At 37.2% G+C, this 21,741-nt stretch overlaps 1 protein-coding gene across 11 annotated transcripts in view; it reads right to left on the bottom strand.

The window, feature by feature from the left end:
• KLHL13 (kelch like family member 13) overlaps positions 1-21,741 on the bottom strand; it is an 87,082-nt gene that overhangs the window by 26,472 nt on the left and 38,869 nt on the right. The window contains exons 1-2 of one of the 11 annotated variants that reach the window (XM_069811373.1): positions 10,904-11,289; positions 10,311-10,423 (exon numbers count right to left, since the gene is read on the bottom strand). The exons of 8 other annotated variants lie outside the window; for them this stretch is intronic. In XM_069811373.1, coding sequence (XP_069667474.1) covers positions 10,311-10,408 — 98 coding nt within the window. In that variant the 5' untranslated portion in view covers positions 10,409-10,423; positions 10,904-11,289. Of the gene's footprint in view, positions 1-10,310; positions 10,620-10,903; positions 11,290-21,741 lie in introns of those variants that run through there. 2 more of the 11 variants (XM_069811375.1, XM_009921133.2) reach the window with 2 other exon arrangements.

Raw genomic sequence — 21,741 nt, forward strand, 5'->3', positions numbered from 1 at the left:
GCCCACTAGATGCACTTTCATTTATTTTCTCTCTAAAGATATTACTTTTAATCTTGTTCATCTGCTAAAAGGTACCTAACACCCTCTTTGACAATCTGTGCAACCTCTTTAGAACTAGAAAGACTATAAGCCAAATGTAGAGCTACAGGGGTGGGTAAGGGGGTGGGCAATAGGTCAATAGTCTTGCCAAGCTAATGTGAAGCTACACTGACTTTTGGGGGGTTTGGTTGTTTTGGGGTTTGGTTTTTTTTCTTTGTTCGGGGCTTTGGGGGGGGTGGGGATTCGCAGCACAGGCAGAGGAAAACCATAGCTAAGCACCGCCCTAGTGGAGAAAATAAGAGTTCAAATTGGAACAATTCAGTAGTATTATTTAATATTTCATTGATTTGAAAGATACAAGTTCCGTGGCTTTTAAATATTATCAGGTATATAATTCCCTAAATCTTCTCACAACACAGGACAAAATATGGTGGGGTAACAACAACAACAGTTGGCTTCTGTTAATGAAAAGATTGGAAATCATCTCAATGGGTCTTCATGAGTTTCTAGGTTTAATTGCTAGCCCCTGCACACAGAGAAGTGGCACAAGTAAATATCTAGGCTAGCACAAACATTAAGGAGCTTAGTATTCCAGGAGAATGCTAAACAAGCAATTTGAAAACATGCAACTGACCAAAGTATTTACAGGACTTCTGTCCACTACAGCTCCCAATTCTGTATGCAATCTCTATAGATTACTTGCAGTGAATTACAGAAACTGTGAACTGACTTTAAAGTAGAAACTGAAATATGAATACAGAAGAGCCACTCAGCCTATGACGAGGACAGGAGACCAGACCCTGTAGTCGGACCCAGAATTTGAACTTTACTCAGTCAATCCTTGGCTGAAGGCTTGCTGACAAACATAGCTGCCCACATCTCTAGCATAATTGCTATTTGTACCTTCCTTCAAAACTTGCTTTAAGTACTGGAACTTTCCAGCAAATACTGACAAATATTTTTTAACTGGCTGGAGTTACAACATGATTCACAGAGGCAAATTGCTTTCTAAAGCACTTAGCAAATATTAACCTGTTAAGAGTTCAGAAGCATCCAGGTGACCCATGATAAGCAGAGATCTGTGGAAACTATGACATGTTTTACTCTCAATTAGAATATTCAAAGTATGGAGTTGCCAATTTGTGCAGAGTTCAGTGGCAGCAATGAAATAAAACAACATTCTGTTACGATGTTTTCTTCAAAAGTAGTTGAACTCATTCTGATGCAACAGAAACAAGGGAACTATGAATATTATTTGGGATTGTTCATTTATATCAGTAAACCATTGATCTGCTCGAAATTGTCAGAGCATAACGCAGTCTTTGAAAACAAAGTAAGGAGATCAGCCTACAGCTACAGACATTTTAGAGTGCATGTTCTCTGATTTATTTAATACCCACAGTCTTTACATAACTCAGTGAAAGCTTGCCAAAGCCATGTTGGCCAGACAGTGAATTCTTAATTTGGTGAAGCTCAATAGTTTGTTTTTGAAAGGATTATAACCTGATTTTCTCCGTCAAATTACTGTTCAATGAACCATGACTGCAAGTGTTCTGGTCACTAGTAAATGGCGTCTTCAGCAATCACTCCTGGCATGTGCCAGTACTCTGGTATTTACCAGCAAAGAACCAGATTTCAATTTCATATTAAGATATTCTGATTACATGAGAAATCTTTACTATTTTATCATCTATCAAAAAAATCTAGTATATTACAGGGCTATCCTATACATACAGCTATGCATGTATTTTGCTAATGAACCTATTAATGAAAAAGCCAGTGAAATACAATGAAATTCTCATTTACTATTAGATATAGAGTAATTCTTTACTTTGTATGCATAATCTGCCAAAAAGTATTTTAGTATGCTTAGTCTGCCAAAAAATAATTTAAGTATTGACTATCTCACTGTCTTCCTATTATGAACAGATGTTCCAGCTTTGTGAGTAATGAATTTAGGAATTCCCCAACAAATTACATGGCCACCTAGGAGCTCAATAAGCATAAGTGATATGGCAGCACTGTATAAAAGAAAATCTCATAATGCTTCTATTAAGAAATTCAAATATTAATATAGTGTAGATGAACAAATTATACAATCATGGTATTTCACATTTCTTCCATTCCATATCTTCTACCCATACAATTTCAGGAAATCCTTTATTCGGGCAAAGAAGTTACTTTTACACTTGCCCTCCCCTAAAATAACATCTCATGGTTTTATTACTGTTTTTTAAACAGGAGTCTCAAACTTAATTCCTTTGTGGTATCAGTAACCCAGTAATACTAGCCAGTTTTATAATTTGCTAATGGTTTCTTATTACAAAATACAGCAAAAGTTTCTATAGGAAATGCAAGTTTTCATTTTAAAATAGATACATTACTCCAGCTAGAAGAAAAAACAAAGACAAAAGGTCATTTTTGTTCCAATAGATTGACAGAGCAAGTTAACTCCTCTCTTAACAGACCAACCAACACATTCCCCAAACTTCAGTTCTTGATTTGGGGGCATACAGGTACTGACACAGGCTGCGGAGAAAGATCTGAAAGTAGGATGAACTCAAGAACAGCACTGGAAGGCAGGACTTCACCTCAAGTGAATTAACATGCATTTTAACTGCTATGAGTGCAATTTTCAAAAGTAGTTACAGCAACTAGTGCAGAATACTGCTCACCTTGGGCAATACTCTGATGTTTACATTTGAATATCTCACTTTTTACACCTGACCTTGTTTATAGATTAGGACAGCAGTAAAAGCAGAACATTTAAACATTTGTTTAGTAACTTCATACTGAGCTTTTTCTAAATCTCCACTGCAATAGAAAGTCATAAAGCAAAGCTTACTGCTTCTTAAATTAAAAAATAAATAATGTTCCCATATCCATTTTCTACCTTTCCTCTAAAATGTGTTCTGTAAAAAGAGAACAGAAAAACAGGCTCTGTATAGCAGAGCAAACCAGTGAGAAGCAGAATTTTACTTTCACAAGGCTTTGGCCAAGGGCAGCAGGAGAGGAGGATATAGGCTTTCCAAACCCCCGAAATCAGCAGAGAAGGACAAAGATCATTTCTGGACACATGCTGATGGGCAGCAAGCAGAGGCAGGTGGCTCACCAACTTTAACTGCTATTCAGACACAGTTACAGCACGAGATGCTCATTGCAATGACTAGCTTAAGAAGGTATCTAAAGAGGAAATTAAATACTGAAGCAATGTAGCCTGAGCAACTCTGCAAGCACAATCACCAAAAGTAGCAAGGACACAAGGGGAACAACATACACAAACTGACTTGAAGGACAGGGACACTGAACCTTGTTCAACCAGAGTCAGGTTCAATGTAACATACTCCAGCTATTCTAGAAGCAAAGATTTGGAGACTAGTGCATAAGTGTCAAGCCTTGAAATTTTTATTTTTATTTATTTTTTTTTAAAATACAGACACATCTGTTTGGACTTCACCATACAATCACCATCTTGACAAAAAGTTTCTGCCCAAGCACACAATGTCAACAGAAATGATGAAGGCTACTAGAAACAGATGATTGAAGATACGATCACTGTTCCAAATGCCAATGGATCTGGGTGGAAAGGAGGACAAGGCAGAAATGAGGATATTCCCAACATCACTTGAACCTTTTTGTATCACTTCCTAGGACGGCCATAGTGTGACCAAAGCCAGCACAAAATTAGGTCCCATAAAGCCAGCATTAGAGGACTACACAACATCATCAAATGTTTCAGTATGATTTCCCAAGGATACACACACAGAAAATAGTCTCCTCAAAATTCCTTCTTAAACAACCAAACTATCAGAGGTCTCAAGCTGTTTGCAGCATAATTACAGCCCGCTGGTTAATTCAAACAGCCCGCTGGTTAATTCAAATTTGTTTTCCACAGAAACAAAGCAATATTTGGCTCAGTCATTGCTATAAAGCTTTTGTTCCTAACAGCATTTAGTCTCTCTGGGAGCCTTAGTATCACATCCACATTTATCTATTTGACAAAGGGTTTACATTCATTGAGCTATTTGTAGCTTAAATTTGCAGACTCAGATTGTTTAATGATGCTAAATTAGAAATGGTTCTTTAATGACTTTTTGCCAAAGTTAGTGTTAAGTCTATTGATTCCTACTCTTAAAAACAGAAAAAGCAAATACACATGCTTTGTAGCTTTTCTACAGAAGCAGAACTACTTTATTTCCTTGACATTCAAAAAGGTAAAATACAACAGTCACTCAAAGGTTTCACAGTTTAGACTGGACTGACACTGCATATCCTATTCTCTACCCTTTATATTTGGTCTTAAGTGTTCAAAAGGAAAGTCAAAATTTTAGCTACGCAGCTTAATATTTCCTGTGCATTACAAAACACTTCAGAAAAACATTTTGCATGCACCAGCAGATTACAGTTCTACCTGATGTGTCTTTAAAGTTAGTTTTCATACACACAGAAATTGTTAAGTTTGCAGAATGGTTCCTTGGAGACAAAAACTTATATATGTCTAAGGTGGCACATGCACATTCAAGATTTGGTCATAGAATATACATCCCACTGTATTCCTGTAACAGATTTAGGAACAACTCCTTTCTGGAGTGTTGGGGCTTTTTTCCCCTATATAATGTACAGAATAATTTTGATAGCTTAAAAGCAAGCAAAAAAAAGTAAAGAAGATTCTGACATTAGGGTTTGGTAATTAACCCATGCTCTTTCTGCTGCTTAGGTCCACTCTACCATTCCTCTTGCTTTGTCACTTCTCACAGTTGTTTTAACATTCCTTTATTACAATCTCCTGGGGAGAAAGGGGGGGGAGGGGGGCATTAGTTACTTTAAATTGTAAAATATTTTTCCCCTACATGATAAAGAGTTTAAATCTAAGTATGTCAGATACAGGTGCAGGTGAGTTGTCCATCCCATGAAAAAACACATTTCTGCAACTTAGATATTGCAACAATCTCAGTCACTGCTGGACAAAATATTACAGCAATAATATAGATGTGCACTTCCACTTAAGTGTTATAGCTACACATTATTACACTACAATTCCCACTATTACCATTTAGAACAAGTGACTATTATTTTAAACCCCAAATATTCACCAAGTGCTTTATGAAAATCCATAGGTATCCCCATCCAAACTTCAACAGAAAGTACTGCATAATACTAGAAAAGCCAGTGAGTAGAAAGTGATTGCACAACAAGATTTTTCCACAATAACAATGAAATTAATGGCAAAAAATACAAACTGGCAAAACTGACATTCTGGCAGAATAAGCTGAGTAACATATTCAAGACAATTCAATAAAGATGCTTTAGCATGTCACAACATAATGTCAATATTGCAACATCATGGTATATAAGGAAGAGAATGCGATTTTGAGGACCTGTAAACCATAGCATCACCTATAAAGGTCTGTCCAGAAAAACCACTAGTCCTAGGAAACTTCATGACAACCAGGTTTGGGTTTTTTTCCTTGTTTTTGCCAGTTTACTACTGCAATGAAATGTCACATTTTGAACTTAGAATAATCTATTGAAATACCTATTATTTAAAAAGCAAAAGTAAGATCAACAGGCACAAATGAGAACTCTATATACAAAATTGCTGGGATTAAAAGCAGTCTTCTATTTATAAGATATAAGCCCCTTCTATTCCCCACCCACCCAATTCATCTGTTTGCATGCACTGTCCGATTAGTTTAAAAAAAAAATTTGGAGTGACCTGCACATTGACTTTCAACATGTTGAAATTTGAAATATCTAGTAAGTAATTCTTTAAAATGGCAATGTTGCCAAAGGCAGATGAGTCTGTTTTGGTGTGAGTACCACATAGTCTGTCGAATGCTCAAGAGCCCAACAGAAGGGTTTGTTTACTAAAAATGACCAATGAGGACACATAGGGTAGTCTCACAAAAGTGAATACAGGTAGTCTGATGAATTATGCATACACACCTTTTCCCATTTAAGTATCTATCATTGTATAGCATAAATTCAAAGAGCTCATTGTAGAGCAAATCAGAGATTTGAAAGAAGACACAAAAGCATTAACCTATATAACCTATATAAGCAGCTAAAACTAATGCTGATTACTCCAGAGTATTAAGAATTTATTCTACTTTTCTGCACAGTAACTGATTTCCATTACTGCAAAGCATTTCCTAGACAAATTTCACAACCACATGACTCAGGATAGACAGACTGTGCTGCAAACCCTTCGATAGCAATATATTTGGAATATCGCATTTGTTTATTTCTCCTAACATTAGCAAGTTATTTATAAAAACACATGCAAAGGATAGTTTCCATTAAAATATCAATACACTATTCCATGCAAAAGAATAGAAGGCACTAAGTTTACAAATGGATTATCGGCATTAAGATTTTATTTTACTTATTTTTAAACATAGCATGTTGGAGACTAAAAACACTTAACTGAACATTTAACTTTTCAGAAAACAGCTAACAATCATTCTCACATGATATAGGCTTATAGAACAAACCTATGTCATAGTATTTTTGAAAATAGTATTTTTGCATTATTGAATTCTTTATAGATGTCCATCATGGTACTTTAATCTCCAGAGTTTCCACAAACATTTCTTCCATTCATGTTATTAGAAGATGTGCACAACTTCGGAAAAGAATATAAATGACAATGCTAGTGTGAATAAGTAAGAACTGTCCTTTTAGTTCTTTTATGTATGAGATGACATGACCCATGAACAATAATTGGGACACATATTCCTTTACACCTCAAAGCTGTTATGTACAACCAAATTCTGAACCATTCCTCACCCTCTCTGAAGTAGTGCTTCAATTCTTAACCTCTGCTTATGTCAGTCACCAGCTTTTTTTTATTTCTAACATCTGGCCGTTAATACACATCTACAATGCCAAGGAATAGCACTTTTCCAACTCGGTATTATTCACTTTGTCCTTTCCTCTGATTCACTAGCTGAAACTGCTCACCTGCCCATGTAATGTAAGTCACCTATGTCTGTCCCCACATAGTCAACACAACTGCAATATAAGTATGATTTCACTAGCTGACCATAAACTTGTAACAGCTTTCACACTCATTTTGACAAAAGGAATCTATATTCTAAACCCCAATGCCGTTAAGTGTCATGAAAGAAAATGTAAAGCAGCTTGGCAAATGCACGTGCAGGCACACATATCTGCACATTCCTAACTCGTGCACTAAGCCAGGCTGCATTACACCTACGTATATTGGTCACATGCCAGTGCTCCAATTCTAATACGATCTAATTTTCCCTATGCAATGTCACTGGATCTCTCCATCAACTTGGTGGAAAGCTCAAGCTACTCTGGACTGGTTCCACCAGAAGTCAGAGGATGTCTGAATTCCCCTCCAGAGGAACCCTTCGCCCTCCATATAACATGAAGTTACCTCTTGCAGTCACGATATCCTGAAAATAACTGGTGGCAAACAAAACCACCAGCCAAGAGACAGTGATTCACTGCTGCTCCTTCCCATTGCCAGGAGAGCAGTACCAGACCCAGCAAAACCAGCAGACTTCTCAGTAACAGAACCACGTCCTTGCCTACAAAGTCATCAACTCAACTTCAGCAGGTCCTTTATTTCACATATTACTCAGCCGTAAGTTCCCCTGCAGCAGAGATCTCTCTGGAATAAACTCTTTGTACTCATTCCCCACCTCAGGAACTACCGCAAACTTTTCAAGCAGAGACTGCAGCTAAACCGCCCAGCTGCACAGCTTGCAGGACAGTTCACTCTTTTACAGTGGTACTTTGTACGTAGATACCTGCTTCACCCAAGAAGCCAAACATGCTCATAACCGCCAGTCTTGGCATTTCCATACAAGAAAACTAAGGCAGAGGTCAGGTATCAGGTACACAGACCAAAAACAAACACTAATAAAATCTATGTGTCCTGACAATCAGTTTAACCTTTAGACAAGTTACTTGTAAATCATAAGCAGGATGAAGCTTTTAAAGTTAAGGTGAACTTTACTAGAAAAACCTGAAAAACTGGAAATTTCAGGTACCAAAAAAAAAAAAAAAAATCACCTTTAAGACCCCTGCACATTCCAAATTACACGACAAACCTGTAAGATTAAGATGTCAAGTATTCAAGGGATTAAAAGCTCAATTATACCCTTGTACACTCTAGATCCAAAATATCAAGTATAGAAGTGTTCATCTGTGAATTCAAGAATTTTATGGTCATTTATTTTACATCAATACATGTGCCATTTCACATGCCACTTATTCCTGAATCTTTTACTCAAAACATAAGCCTTTTGCCAGTGTGCAGAGTACGACTTACGAAAGAAAACTTACGAATATGAATGTGAAAAACATCAGATCACATAAAATATTAGCAAGTTTACTGTAATCTCTGCAATGGAGATAATGAATTCCATCACCTATTTTACCGGTCAACCTAAATTACAAGGTTCTTTTTGATCAGTTGATATATACTGCCTAATCAAATAGGTGCCATTTTGAAATGTTTCTCATTCTTTATTATAAAGTATATGAATAATTTAACATTACATTTAAGAGTACTGCTAATGTCAGGACTGTGTGCCAGTGAAGAAACATCTCCATAAACACTGGGATACATTGACTCATTATAGAAAGATGATTAAGGCTGCTGATCACATAGTTCTCATGCTCCAGACAAGCTCAGCATCATATAGTTAAGCATGATCACTAAACCTGTTCGCATACTTTCAACACACTGACATAATCAGCTACATGATCCCCATCATAAAAGCTGGAGCATACACAGAGCTAGATTAGCAATTTAAAGGCGACACACAAAAGAAACGCTCAGTTTCAGCAGCAGAAGATCAGACTAGGCTTTTTCTGATTTTTCTTGCATTTAGTAAGTACTATAGTTTAAAAACCAAAAGCATAACATAAAACACTGAAGACAGTGTCTCCCTGAAAAGCCTCACAACTCTTCTTTTATCATGATACTTTAGTTGTTTTTAGTAATATTTTTTAAAAACTCGGAATAAGTAGGAATTTATGGGAAATAGCTTATCTTCTGGTAGCCCTAAGCATATTTGATGCATCCAGTGAGTGAAAAGGCTGAAGCGCTTCCACGAAAATTAATCTTAAATTGAAGCGTGCACAGCACAGGTTCTATACAGCCAGGTTAGCTCCTTAAACCCCAGCCTTTCTGACCGAGAACAATAGTGACCATGCATACGGCATTGTAATGTTTCGGCTCCACTGTTTATCAATGCAATTCTCAGCAACAACCAAAACCGAAGACATTTAGAGGACCTGTAAATACCTAATTCTTACAGCATGTCCCTACAGTAGCTGAAGCAAAAGCCTATCTGCAAGAAGACAATACAAGCTTAAAAGTACTAATATTGTAGGTATTAGGCTGGAATACTATTGGAAAGTAACAGTCTTTATAGTAATTTCCAGATAGGGAAGTCATCTACACTGCTACCTGTGCATTTTAAAACAACTCTTCCTCATTTTGAAAGAGCTGCTTCCTTAAATAAAGGCAGAAGCAATTCAGTACCCTATGCTTAGTTTTATTTCACAGAAGGAAAAAAGCCACCTGTATATGCTAACACAGAACTCGCAGCAACAAAAGGTGAACAAAAGCTCCATCAGGATTTGGCAAGACAAAGGCATATTGTTTCCATGTGTATTAAAATACTCTTTTCTGTAAAGCTACTTTACATGGACAAACTGCATAAGTATATAAATATTCAGATACGAATTATTTATATTTATGTTTTAAGCTTTTATTATAACTTTGTAAAAAGACATTTAATTTGTATGAAGGCTAAGACTTCCAAGAATAAAACAAGACCAAAGCAGGATGATTTCTTTTGTATGAGAACTTACACGAACAAAAGTGCAGTACAATATAGCAGGTGATTTCATGTTTAATTTCCAAGTGTAATAGTCAGGAGAAGGAAATGTTAGCATATACACTACAAAGAAAGCCTGCCTCAAAGCTTAACTTGTCAATTCAAGATCAGCTCTACAAATTAACAGCAACACGAACTTTTCAAATGAACATATACGATATTATTATGAATATGGCTTAATCTGCACAATTTCTCTACGTTTCAACGGAGGGAAAGACTCAACACAACATCCATCAGGAAACATCCAGGATAAAATCTGGGGGGTCTACACAGAAAACAAGGTAAAATTCTGAGTGCCAATGTCATTTAATATATTACAGGGTATTTTGCCACAGGGTAGTCTCACGAAAGCAATCCCACCTTATTATCCTCATTTCTCTCACTTACATGTATGCTGGAGAAAGTGGCGATGACCTGGATGTTTTAAGCACAGGAACTGGGAATTTCCAGATAGCAGGAGAGCTCGTTTTCCATTTCAATGGCATGTTGTCACCACGGTACTACAATAACAGTAAACAGCGTTTCCATAACAGACTACCAACTAGGACTTCCATTCCACACACTACTGACACAGCAGTGGCTGCTGCTAAGAACAAGGAAATGATTCTGCCAATGCCCTTAAACCGATGCTTCCAATCTGTAAAACAGGGCTGCAAGGCATCTCCTTTTAAATCCTGCTGTCCCCTAAAGCAATATGATGATTCTATCCTTCTAACTCAACAATAGTGCCACCTCGTTAGGGAAGCGCTGACTGCAGTATATGTTTAAAAAAAAAAAAAAAAGACTGCACTGTGCACACCAGCACAATGCAGCTTTATTTAATAAAAGCAGCTAATTTTTAAAGAACTATTTCTGATGCTATTGTTCTACCTTAACAGGGACACTGCAGCACTGTACTACATTCTCTTTTATTAACCTCATTTCTGACCAATAGAAGCAGAAAAAAAAAATGGGTTTCATATGAAAATGAAACAACATACCTACTCAGAATACACTTGTCATCCTCTGAACATTCTTCTTTTGAGCTGCAACAATACAAATGGGATATAAATCTCAGCATAGCCTTAGGCCACGGCTAATAGAGATCAGTGACTAAATTCAGCAGCCTGTTTTCCTCCTGTGCAAGCTCTGACCAAACAATACAAGAATGCCATTATGGAAAAAGCCCATTGCAAAAATCAGTCCTTCTAATCCATAGCTAGGAAGACAAAATAAAGCACAAATCACTGCAGGTTTCTGCATGCTCTTCTAATAGCTTCTGGTTCAGGATGCTCTCATTTTCCTATTCTCATTTCCAAGGAGGATGAGCAAAATCTCATGCATTTTACAACATGCTATGGGAACACAGTATCACCCCGTCTTCCGCAGTACAGAAGCAGAGAGTAGCACGCTGTTAATAGCGGTCTTTGTGGGGACGCTATCAACAATCTAATTCTCAACGCCCCCCCCAGCAGCTCACAAATTGCCTGAAGAACTGACGAAGCAGACGGTCACGCAGGTGTCCATCAGGGACCACTCTGCAACTCTGTGCTCTGCTTGGTGACCTCCCGGGGCTGATGACAGCAGAGAGCATAGAAGGCAAGCTATTAAAAAGGGAATGGGGAATTTAATAGCATATTGTGCATAAGCAGAGCAGGTTTCTCGGGAAAAGAATAAAAAGCTTCAACTATATTGACTCCCTTACAGGAAAAAACAATATTAAAAAAAAACCAACAACTTTTAATATATTGCCACAGGAGACCAAATCAATACTAAGATGTTTAATCTACAGATTTCAGAATAGTCTTTGTACAGCATGACAATTTTTCTGTTCATCGGGACAGCTTAATCCTATCACAAAAAAGCCAACACCCTGTCACGCTACTCAGCAATAAAGAATAGAACTGGGAGCAGAATTTCTGTAAATTTAAACGTTTTAATAACATTTAATAACACACTGATAGGTTTTTCGTAATGGTGAAACCGACAGTGTCAAGTTTATTTGGGGGATGAAACCACCGGGGAATAATTGCTGGTTCTGATCGTTATTATTGAAAATGTTTGCCCAAAATAGTTTGGGGCATTTAAAGCTGTTACCATAACCACAGGCAAAGAACTAAAATAACCCAGTATGATCAGAGCCGAGGACTAATTCAAAACCAAATGCACCTATCTGACAAACAACTGAGGAGTTCTCTCCCACTTTGAAGAAGTTCTAAATTACACATGAGCAGCGTTGACGCAGGCAACAAATTTCACAGAAACTGCTGCTTGAATGCTGAACAGACATTTGCTGTGTAGGACAACAGTGTTTATATGCTATAAATATTAAGAAACACTAGCCCTGCAGAGAGCAAGTATGCAGTTTTAGCATAAAGAAGTCTTACTTTCAGTAAAAGAATTCATGCATTTACATGCCAACAGCCATGCTTGTCTGCACGCATTGTAAATATTCAGTGCAACAGCCTCATACATATACATAACACCAGACTACTAGATCATGCCTTCTCTCCACTGAAGGCCTAAAAATTAAGTTGAAGGAGATGTTAGATAGCAGCTGTTACAACCACAAAGAAAAATACCACAATTTTGAATTCATACACTCAATTTTGCTTTTGCATTTCCAATCATACAGAAACTGCCTTAAAATACAATAAGCAAATGCTGTTAGTCCCTTCCTCACATTGAGCACACAGCCAGTGCAACCAACTGGTAACTGCTTTTAATGTCTATATCCCCACTCTGCCAACCCCAAGGAGGTGATTACACATTTTATTTATTAACAGCAGCATTACCAATATAAAAGAATAAGGCTAAGGACAATCACTGGGCCACTATTTCAAAAGTAACTCTTGAAATACCCTTTTGACTAGTAAAATAAAAGCCAACTCAAGCTACACAGTCATTCCCAAGCATTTACTGGTATTTAAGTCAATCAGTGCACATCCAGAAAGCAGAGTTACTTCCCACTTCCCACCCCCAACAAGATCATTTGGCACAAAGGCCAGCATTAGCGCTCAAATACCTACACCCCTTCGGGTGCTTCTATTCCCAATTATTTTTCATTTCATTTACAAGCAACCTAATTAAAACCTTTACAGAAAACCCAGTAGCAGTAGACTTAACTTTTTTTTTTAAAGTGTATGCATCCCAAGCACTGCCCAACTTGATCTCCTCCTAAAGTCCAGCACACATTACTTGATCAAACAGCCAATGTACAAAATACGGAATTGAAAAACATAGCAGCGTCAGGTACTCTAAAAACAGGCAAATGCTTTTCACTTGCAAAAGAACAACCACGTGAGAAATGAATCACCTATCTGCACATAAGGAGAAAAAAAAAAAAAATCAAATACCATTTTCTTCCTGACAGTCACAAATCAGTTACATATTCCCAGGGAAAAGATTACCTAAATGTATTCTATGCTTTATATAAACTATTCCTAAGACAACAACAACAACAACAAAAAAAAATCACAGCATATTATTCTGTTATTTTAATGAAGACTTCAAAACAACAGTTTAGTTACACATTTTAAAATATGGGAAAAATAACCTGATCTCTTGGAGCGCATTGCACCCACTGAATATACTACATTTTCTGTTCTCACAGTACATTGCTTTGCCACTCGTCCCCAAATTAACCGGTACTGAAGGCCAAAAGCAGCATTACAGCTCTGTGCAGAATCCTACTTGCTGAGCAAACAGTTATTCCTAGTTAAGTGCTATGAAAACACACCAAACTGGAGCACCAAACTGGAGATCTGCTTTTCCTTAAGTTTAAAACTCTTTTAAATGCTGAAGACCCACGATAACTGCACAGATTAAACTGCTTCTTGGGATCATTCACGGGGCTTGTTTTCTACATTTTTCTCCCAAGCAAGTTCACATTCAAGATTAAAAGCATCTACCATTTATAACTTGTTTAAAGTTAACATTCTACTTAATAGCTGAGTCTCTTACATATCTTTTATTCTGTATACAGAAGATGAGACAGAGGAAGTGTTTTGGTTTTAAGCAATCATTTCCACACTAGTATTTCCAAAGTTGCACTGACAGCAAAATAACTGACAGAGTATCAAGCACTTCTGCAGAAAACTCCTCCATAAAGTAACTGAACAGGTGGCATAAAAAGAAAAAAAAAAACAAAAACAGACTAAAAAGACCAAAGGCAAGATCCCAAGCTGCCATTTTACAGACCTGAGCTACTAGCAAAGCCAGAAGCCATTGAACCCATAGTGCAGCTCTGATCCCACAAAAAAAGGGTACATAGAAGAGTGCTTAAAGGAGCAAGGCATTTCTTACCCCTCTTCCTCCATCCCCCACCCCAAAGCCTTCTTCACTATTGACCAACAAGCAAGATTTGGCCCCACATGAGGAGAGTGGGCACTCCTCAAGCACATGAGCAAACCACACACCGAACCAGCCCTTGCAAGCATGTTGGTCACAGCATCTTTTCCTCTGCAAGCTCTCCCTGATCTTCAGGGTAGGAATGCAGCTAAAACCACTGCCCTTGTGATTCTCTTCCTTTTTCTTGTGATACCCTCTTCTTTTCTTTCTACAAATTGAACGTTAAGCTGCTACCACATTGTTTCATACACACCAACCGTCAATATGTTTGCCTTTGCTGCCTTTTACCTGCATTATAAAATACAAGTTCTCCTCTTAAAGCCCAGTATGCTTACATTTCTAGGGCATGTATACTTCCAATAACGCTTTCAAACCACCTCTGCATTTCCCATAAGACTTCCCCTCGTGGTTGTTCAAAGAAGAACAAGTCACAGGCAGAAAGATGTATCAGACCCCAGTGGCAGTGTAAAACTATACCAGTCTGAAAATATTTATTCTTAGCCTTGAAATGCCACATGAATTTTTGTAGGAGAACGAAGTGGAGTAAGAGTTAATTTCTAGACATGCCGCTGGATTTTCATCAGTTCACACAGACTGAATTTAACTTTTTTCAGCCCTTAAACTGTTAAAAACAAAATCAGAAAACATTTGCTCAGTCAAGTGATTTGCTACAGTTAAAAGATTTGCCGTTCTGCTCTAACAAGCTGCTTACGTCCCTCCTTTTATTCATCTACTAAGCACCAGAGGAACTGAAAGCACTAGGTGGAATAGGGTTATGCTATATGGAAACTTTCTCAAGTCTTGCAAACCCTTTCTAGCGTGACCTGAGAAGTCTTCTGCACTTCCAGAACCCCAGGCTTATTTTAGCCTTACAGAAAAAAAAAAAAGGTTCAAAGTTACAGTAACTGTGATTTACATCTCCCATTTTCATCTAGAAATGTAAACAGAATGGTCTAAATATTTGTGTCACAAATACTATGTTATCTAACTTTAGACTACTTTTCTACTTTTAGACTGTTCATATAAGAAAAGATGCCAACACACAAAAATAGGTTAAAATGGTGGTGTTAAGACCAGTAAACATCTCCAGATTTTTGAGATTTTTCCCCAACACCTATGTTCTAAAAATTCATTGATTCAAAGCCATGTTTCCATTTTAAAATAGGTATGTTTTTACATGATGAAACCTCTATTATGTGATATTAGCGCTAATAAAGCTTGCTCCAAACTGAAGGCAGAAATGCAGTTTCACATTGGAAGGAATTGCTCTGGTCTTTAGCGTATCTTACAGCTACCAGCCCACTAAGCTGATGCATATGACTATACAAGACCAGTTTGATATAGAAGAAAATAATCAGAAGAAAATAATCATCAAAATCCAGTAAAATGTTCACATCAAAGCCATGGAGCTCAAATGCAATAATGATTTCAACATCAACTCATTTCAGCATTTTAAATACAGCTGTAAAGGCACAAGTCTAGAAACTGAATAGGAGCAAATCAGGATGCATAACATTTCTCTTCAGGTTCCCTAAAAAAACTGACAGTGTGATAGTTTAATTGGCTTCCTTATTCAGCTCTTTGCCCTTTGTATGGATGTTTCTTATGCTTCTACCTCTGGCTTTTCAATCTGTTAAACTGCAGCTGTTCCAATTACTGGAAAAGAATAATTAAAAGATGGTGTTGACAGTACTGCCCTATATACAGTCAGTTAATTAATACAATTTCTTTAACCATATATTGTGAAAATATTCACACCAAAATTCATACAAAGGGAAAGCAAATCTCTGCTTAAAGAGGAATCCAAAGCAAACCAGTATAGTTATGTTTGCAGTCCCCTCACAGCGACACTGTAACATGCCCCAAACATTGAAATACAGAAAAAAATTGTCAATATGCACCTGGCAATACTTTTTGACACTACAACTTTTCTAGAAACCTCAAAGACCTTAAAAAGAAAGTCTTTCAATTAAAGTAAATTAAGAAATAAGCTTTAAAATAGCTGAAGACAGTTCTGAGAATTACACATGTACTTTGACTTACTATCCACTATGTTGTCTCAAAGAATTTTTTTTTTTTTTTTTTTTTTTTAATAACCGGGAGGGAAAAGCCCTCAGACACCAGATATAAGTTACAGCATCTTTTGGAAGCAATTACACTGTAGACATCAAGATGCACACAGCCTCATAAATGGAACAGAGATGCTTACGAAACAGTTACTATCAAATATATTTCATTATTTTAAATTGGGCTGACTGGTCAAGGAACAAGGCATAATCATAAACTGTAAAGCATAAAGAAGTGAGATAAACTAGGTTTGTAGCCAACCCCTCCTGCTGTCTAAATGGTATAAGCAGTACAGGCTCCTGTCTCTATAGCAATATGTGTAGGGCCATTTGTAAAACAGGAAAAAAAAATCCCCAAATCTTTAAATATTAAGTTAAGCAGTCAGGGCATGTACCACATGTTTAACAAGAAGTACTGCAGTTTGCCATCCACCCACTCAGCATTTTTTCCTGTATAAATGAGGAAATTGCTGCAGTAACATTTTAGGATGCATCATTTCAGTGAAAATTATTTTTATACATAAATATACATATGCGTACTATAGATGTGTATGCGTTCATATATATAGCATGTGTACTATATATATACACACTATATATATACACACACATTATTTTTATATTTATATATATGACAAATATATATCACCCTGCATCTGACACAGCCACTTCCCCTTCCCGCCCAGACACCTCAGTTAAGAAAGATTCATGTTCTCACATGATTTTGAGACTACCAAAATATATGTTCTTCAGCAAGCCAAGGAGGCAGCAGCTGGCTGACCGAGAAGTAATCGTGTTGAGTAATGAGTTTCTCCATTTCATACATTCTTCAAAAACCCACAACCCTGGTCCTTGGAAGTATCATTCATTAACGAGAAAAATATCTTGATAGTCTAAGTATGAAGTTTCTGAAATTATTCAGCAACAGTAAACAGTTAAAAAGCCCCACACCATTTCCTATCATGTCACAATCAGATATTTTTAAAACAATTTAAAAAAACCATAACTTAGATTAAATCTTAAGTCAGCTTCCCAGAAATTTGTAGGAAAAGGGGGACACACAAGAAATGAACAAGCCCAATCCCTGTAGTAGTCACACGTTTAATATTTAGAAGGGTTAATATATTAAAATAATAAAGTCAGTTTCAGATATATTTTGTAACTACACAGATTCTCAGAAATATCTCAAATCTATTCCTAAGTGTGTGTTTCTATCCATGAAAGTAGTTTTTATTTTATGCCACTTATGGATGCTCTGCATTTTCTTGTGTGTATCCTTGAAGAAGGCTTTGCTCTAAAATTGAGGTAAGATTTCCAGCAAGGAATCACTTCCAAAAGTTAAGATGCACTGTTAACTTAATGACAAGCTATAGCTTATAATATGCAAAAAAATAAAAGTTCAGCTTTGCTTGGGCAAACTACTCTTACATAAAAGGCATTAGGTAAAATAAGGTCTTAAACACTTAGTAGGAGGTAAGACTAAAGTGAGTTCATAAAGGTTTCCAACTTTTGATCCAAGCCCATATACTCTACTGACAACATACTGCTAAGAAGAAATGCTTTTGAATTAGCACTGATTTATTCAGAGAACTGTGCTCATCTTCCCTAGGTGATTATATATAATAAATCACCACAGAAATCTGAATGCACAGTCACAGCAGCCAGACTGACCCTGCTGAAAATAATTGGTCTGAAGCAACAGTTATTTTTTATTAGGTCAAACTGTGAACAACGAAGAATTTATTTCTAAACAACTTCTCCACAGCTGTTATTGTCTGTTGGCTGCGCAATTTATTTTAGTAAAGTATGCCTAAACACATCTACACATCTGACTCGTATGATGCAAATATATTGAACAATTTAGTAATTAAAAGGAAGCTAGGATTGAGCACCAGCCACTAAGAACTTCAGTATTTCTGCACCACAGATAGCAAACTGCAAATTACATTAGTCATGTGTTGATTAAAGTATTTTGAAAATATTCTTAAAATAAACGTTTTTCTTTCATTCTTCCATTATTTACATAGACTCTGTTAATCATTTTGCATTCCCTAAACCTTATTGTCTTTATCCACTGGAGTGAGTTTTTGTGGTCCTGCACACCTACGCAAAGCACTCCCTACTGAAAAGAGCAGGCATGGGGAGGCAAGAATAAAGTACATTGATCATTACTCTTATTGTGTGCTTCTGTAATGACTCAATTTCTTTAAAAGACAAAAAGATTAACTTTCTGAGTGCAGGAATTCCCACAGCATTGTCACCTCTGATGGATCCAGTCTGCTAACCCACAATCCACAAAATTTCCAGTGTGGGCAGTCTGACATCTTTTGCCAAAGGCCAGAGTCCCTCAGGGAAGACTGGCGGTTTTGAGGAAGATGCTGATGCTTCAAGTCCAGGTTGTCAGAAATCGCCATGTGCAACCTGGGAGCCAAACCATGGGAACGAGTCTTCTAGGAGAAGACTTGAAACTGCTGCACCATACTCCCCATGGTCACTTCACTGCTGCTGGCTGGATTCCTTTAAGGAGTCACAAAAAATATGACACTTACGTAGATTCAATCAATTTAATTATTTGCCATCCACTAGTCTTAAGCATGTTAGATACAAATTTTTATGAAACAGCAACTTGAAGTTCTTCACACACAATGACACGTGAAAGGCTTATGCAGCCAAAAGTTCGGTTTCAAATTTATCACTAATATTAGTATTTCTCCCATTCAATTAAAAAAAAAAAAAGGCACAATTTCTCTACACTAGAAAAGGAGTTTCAAGTTGCAGATCATTCCAACTAAATGCTACGAGAACAGGTGGAAATAGTACCAAAGCTGGAACAGCTGAATGGGCCACATGGGACAAAGGGAGTCTTGTACTAAACACCCACACTTTAAATTTCTTCAAATTTTTTTTTTCCCTGTAAGCCAGAGGCAATCGGGAATCAACTCTTCCCATTTGACAAAGGTAGGTGTAGTCCAAAGACTCCTTCCCAAACGACAACGTAGGGGAACTCCCTGGTTTGTTTGCTCAGGATTCTCCCTTCCTCAGCAAATCAAGCTAGTGATAGCCTCCACACTACCTGCTCCCAGGAAGAAAGCAAAATCACATAACTGAGTCTCTTGTTTTGATGCTCTTCCATTCCAACAGCAGCAGTGAAAATTGACAAAACCGGATAGTTTTCACAGGTTCTTTCACTTGGGAGGGGGCCAGTAGCAAAGACACTGAAGATGTGTGTTTGTAGCTCAAGGAAGATTTACACCTCAATAATACCTGTGACCATCCTTGCAGTCCTAAGTGCATGGAACAGCTTTAATTGAAAGTTTTCTGCAGAGTTGGATACTACCTCTTCAGAAGATACCTAGTCATCTTCTACAGCAAAAAGAGGTTTTCTATAAATTCCCCACTGTTGAGTGTTGTAATACAACAGACCCAAAAGGCACAGCCTTTAACATTCAGCTGTGAATAGCACAATCTTAGTGGTTAGTAACATTAAAAAAAAAAAAGATACTTTCAAAATGTATACCTTGCTTACATTTAGATTTTTCCAGAAGATAAAAAAGAATGATCACAAAATGACACTTCATATTAAACAGTTCCATTTCTCTGAAATACACCATTATATTCTACTTCTAATTTACCAAATGTCAAAATTCCTGTGTAATAATTAAATTATAGAAAATAAATTACAAACTGCTTTCTTCTCTAGCATCTATGAGAATATAAATTTAAAGAAAACTGTATGTTTCCTAGGCAAAGTTTCAAAAGATGCGAGTTATTTATTTCATTCAAGTTTGTCATGGTGAGCAAACATGCAAGCTATGAATTCATTTCCAAAAGCAGATTTAAAGTGACAGTTTTAAGATAGTCACTTAGCAGACTCGAACAATCTGCAGTTACAACATCCATATTTAGTGACAACATAACTATCCAGATAATTTAGGATCAAATCAGGACATACTGCTTTACATAGAGTAATTGTACATATCGAGAAAAGCCTAAGCACAAGCTGTTTTTAGAAAGGCCCACAGAAGAATGCTAATCTTATTTGGACTTTTTAAAACTATGAAATATTTAAGTCAAATCATTTAAAGTCTCCTGATCACAAACCTTTATTTCGTAAAACTTGAAACATCTGACTCCTAATGAAAACTGAAGTTCAGTGCTTTCGGAAATGTCCATGTAGCAGCTTCTACAGGTCCCACTGCTGAGCCATTTTACCAGCGCTACCGCATGCTCTAGGCAGTTTTCTACATCTTTATAGTGTTGTACATGTGACCACGTCACTTCACCCTGACAAACCGTCCTTTGGAAAAACAGAACTGAAAAAAAATCAGCGAAGCTCTAAGGAAGAGAGGAGTGCACGGAGGTGGGTCGAAGGGCTTGGCCCAGGTGACAGCCACCACCCGCAGAGCTGCACCACTTCCCTTCCAGCCGCCCTCGTAGCAGTTAAGTCAGCAAAAAAAAAAAAAAAAAAAAGGGTCTAACAATTCTACAAATAACGTTAGACCCTATGCAAAACATCGCTTTCATCTGTGCTGCTCTAGTGAATCACAGCAGGCTCAGGAGAGACCCCATTATAACAAAACAAAACAACAACAAAAAACCCACCAAAAAAAAAACCCCAAAACCAACAGAGGATCATGGTGTAGAGCTCCTTGGGGTGAAATAGCATTGCACAGCTGTGATGCACAAAAAGACTGTACAAAAGTCAGCTAAAACAAGAAATATTTGTATTTCAGCACCTTCTACAGCTGCCATCATCTACTTTTCTACAGCTGAAAATCTCTTTTTGTTGCATACGTACACAACACCAAACAACTGTGATAACTTTGAGTTGGGACAAGCCCTTCTCCGAAATAGTTCAAAATAAAACAGTTGTAATTCAGGTGTTTGCCTGCCAGAGGGAGCTGAAGGAAAGAAAAAAATTCTATGTATCTCAGTACTTCAAAAGTTTTGGGTTTGTCCTACCCCAATTAATTTAACTATTCAGACAAAAAAAAGGTTTTAATGCAAAATCAACCCAGCTGTGTCTGGCACAGGGCAGCCTCATGCCACACAGTGCACCCCTGCACCAACACCCCCACTACCAAAACCTTGCCAATTATGCCCAATACACTCACTCTACAAATAGGTCCCCCTGGATCTCTGAATGGAAACAATGCCTCCTTTCAAGGTATATTTAAGTACTTTTTGATCCACACCATAGTGGAGATGTCTGCACCAGAGATAGGCTTCTCTGAGAAGGAAAGCGTCACATGAGATGGTATTTAATGCCTTATTACATCAACTCATCATTAAATGCACGGCAACACTGCGCAAAGACTAAGTTCCCAGTTTGCCAGAATGAAATACATATGCTGAAAACAGCTTTTCATTTAAATGCTTATTGGTCTCTTTTGCACACTCTTTCCACTTGCTGCTTCTAACAC

The sequence above is a fragment of the Haliaeetus albicilla genome, chromosome 23, assembly GCF_947461875.1.
Source record: "Haliaeetus albicilla chromosome 23, bHalAlb1.1, whole genome shotgun sequence".
In the NCBI taxonomy this organism is placed as follows: Eukaryota; Metazoa; Chordata; class Aves; order Accipitriformes; family Accipitridae; genus Haliaeetus; species Haliaeetus albicilla.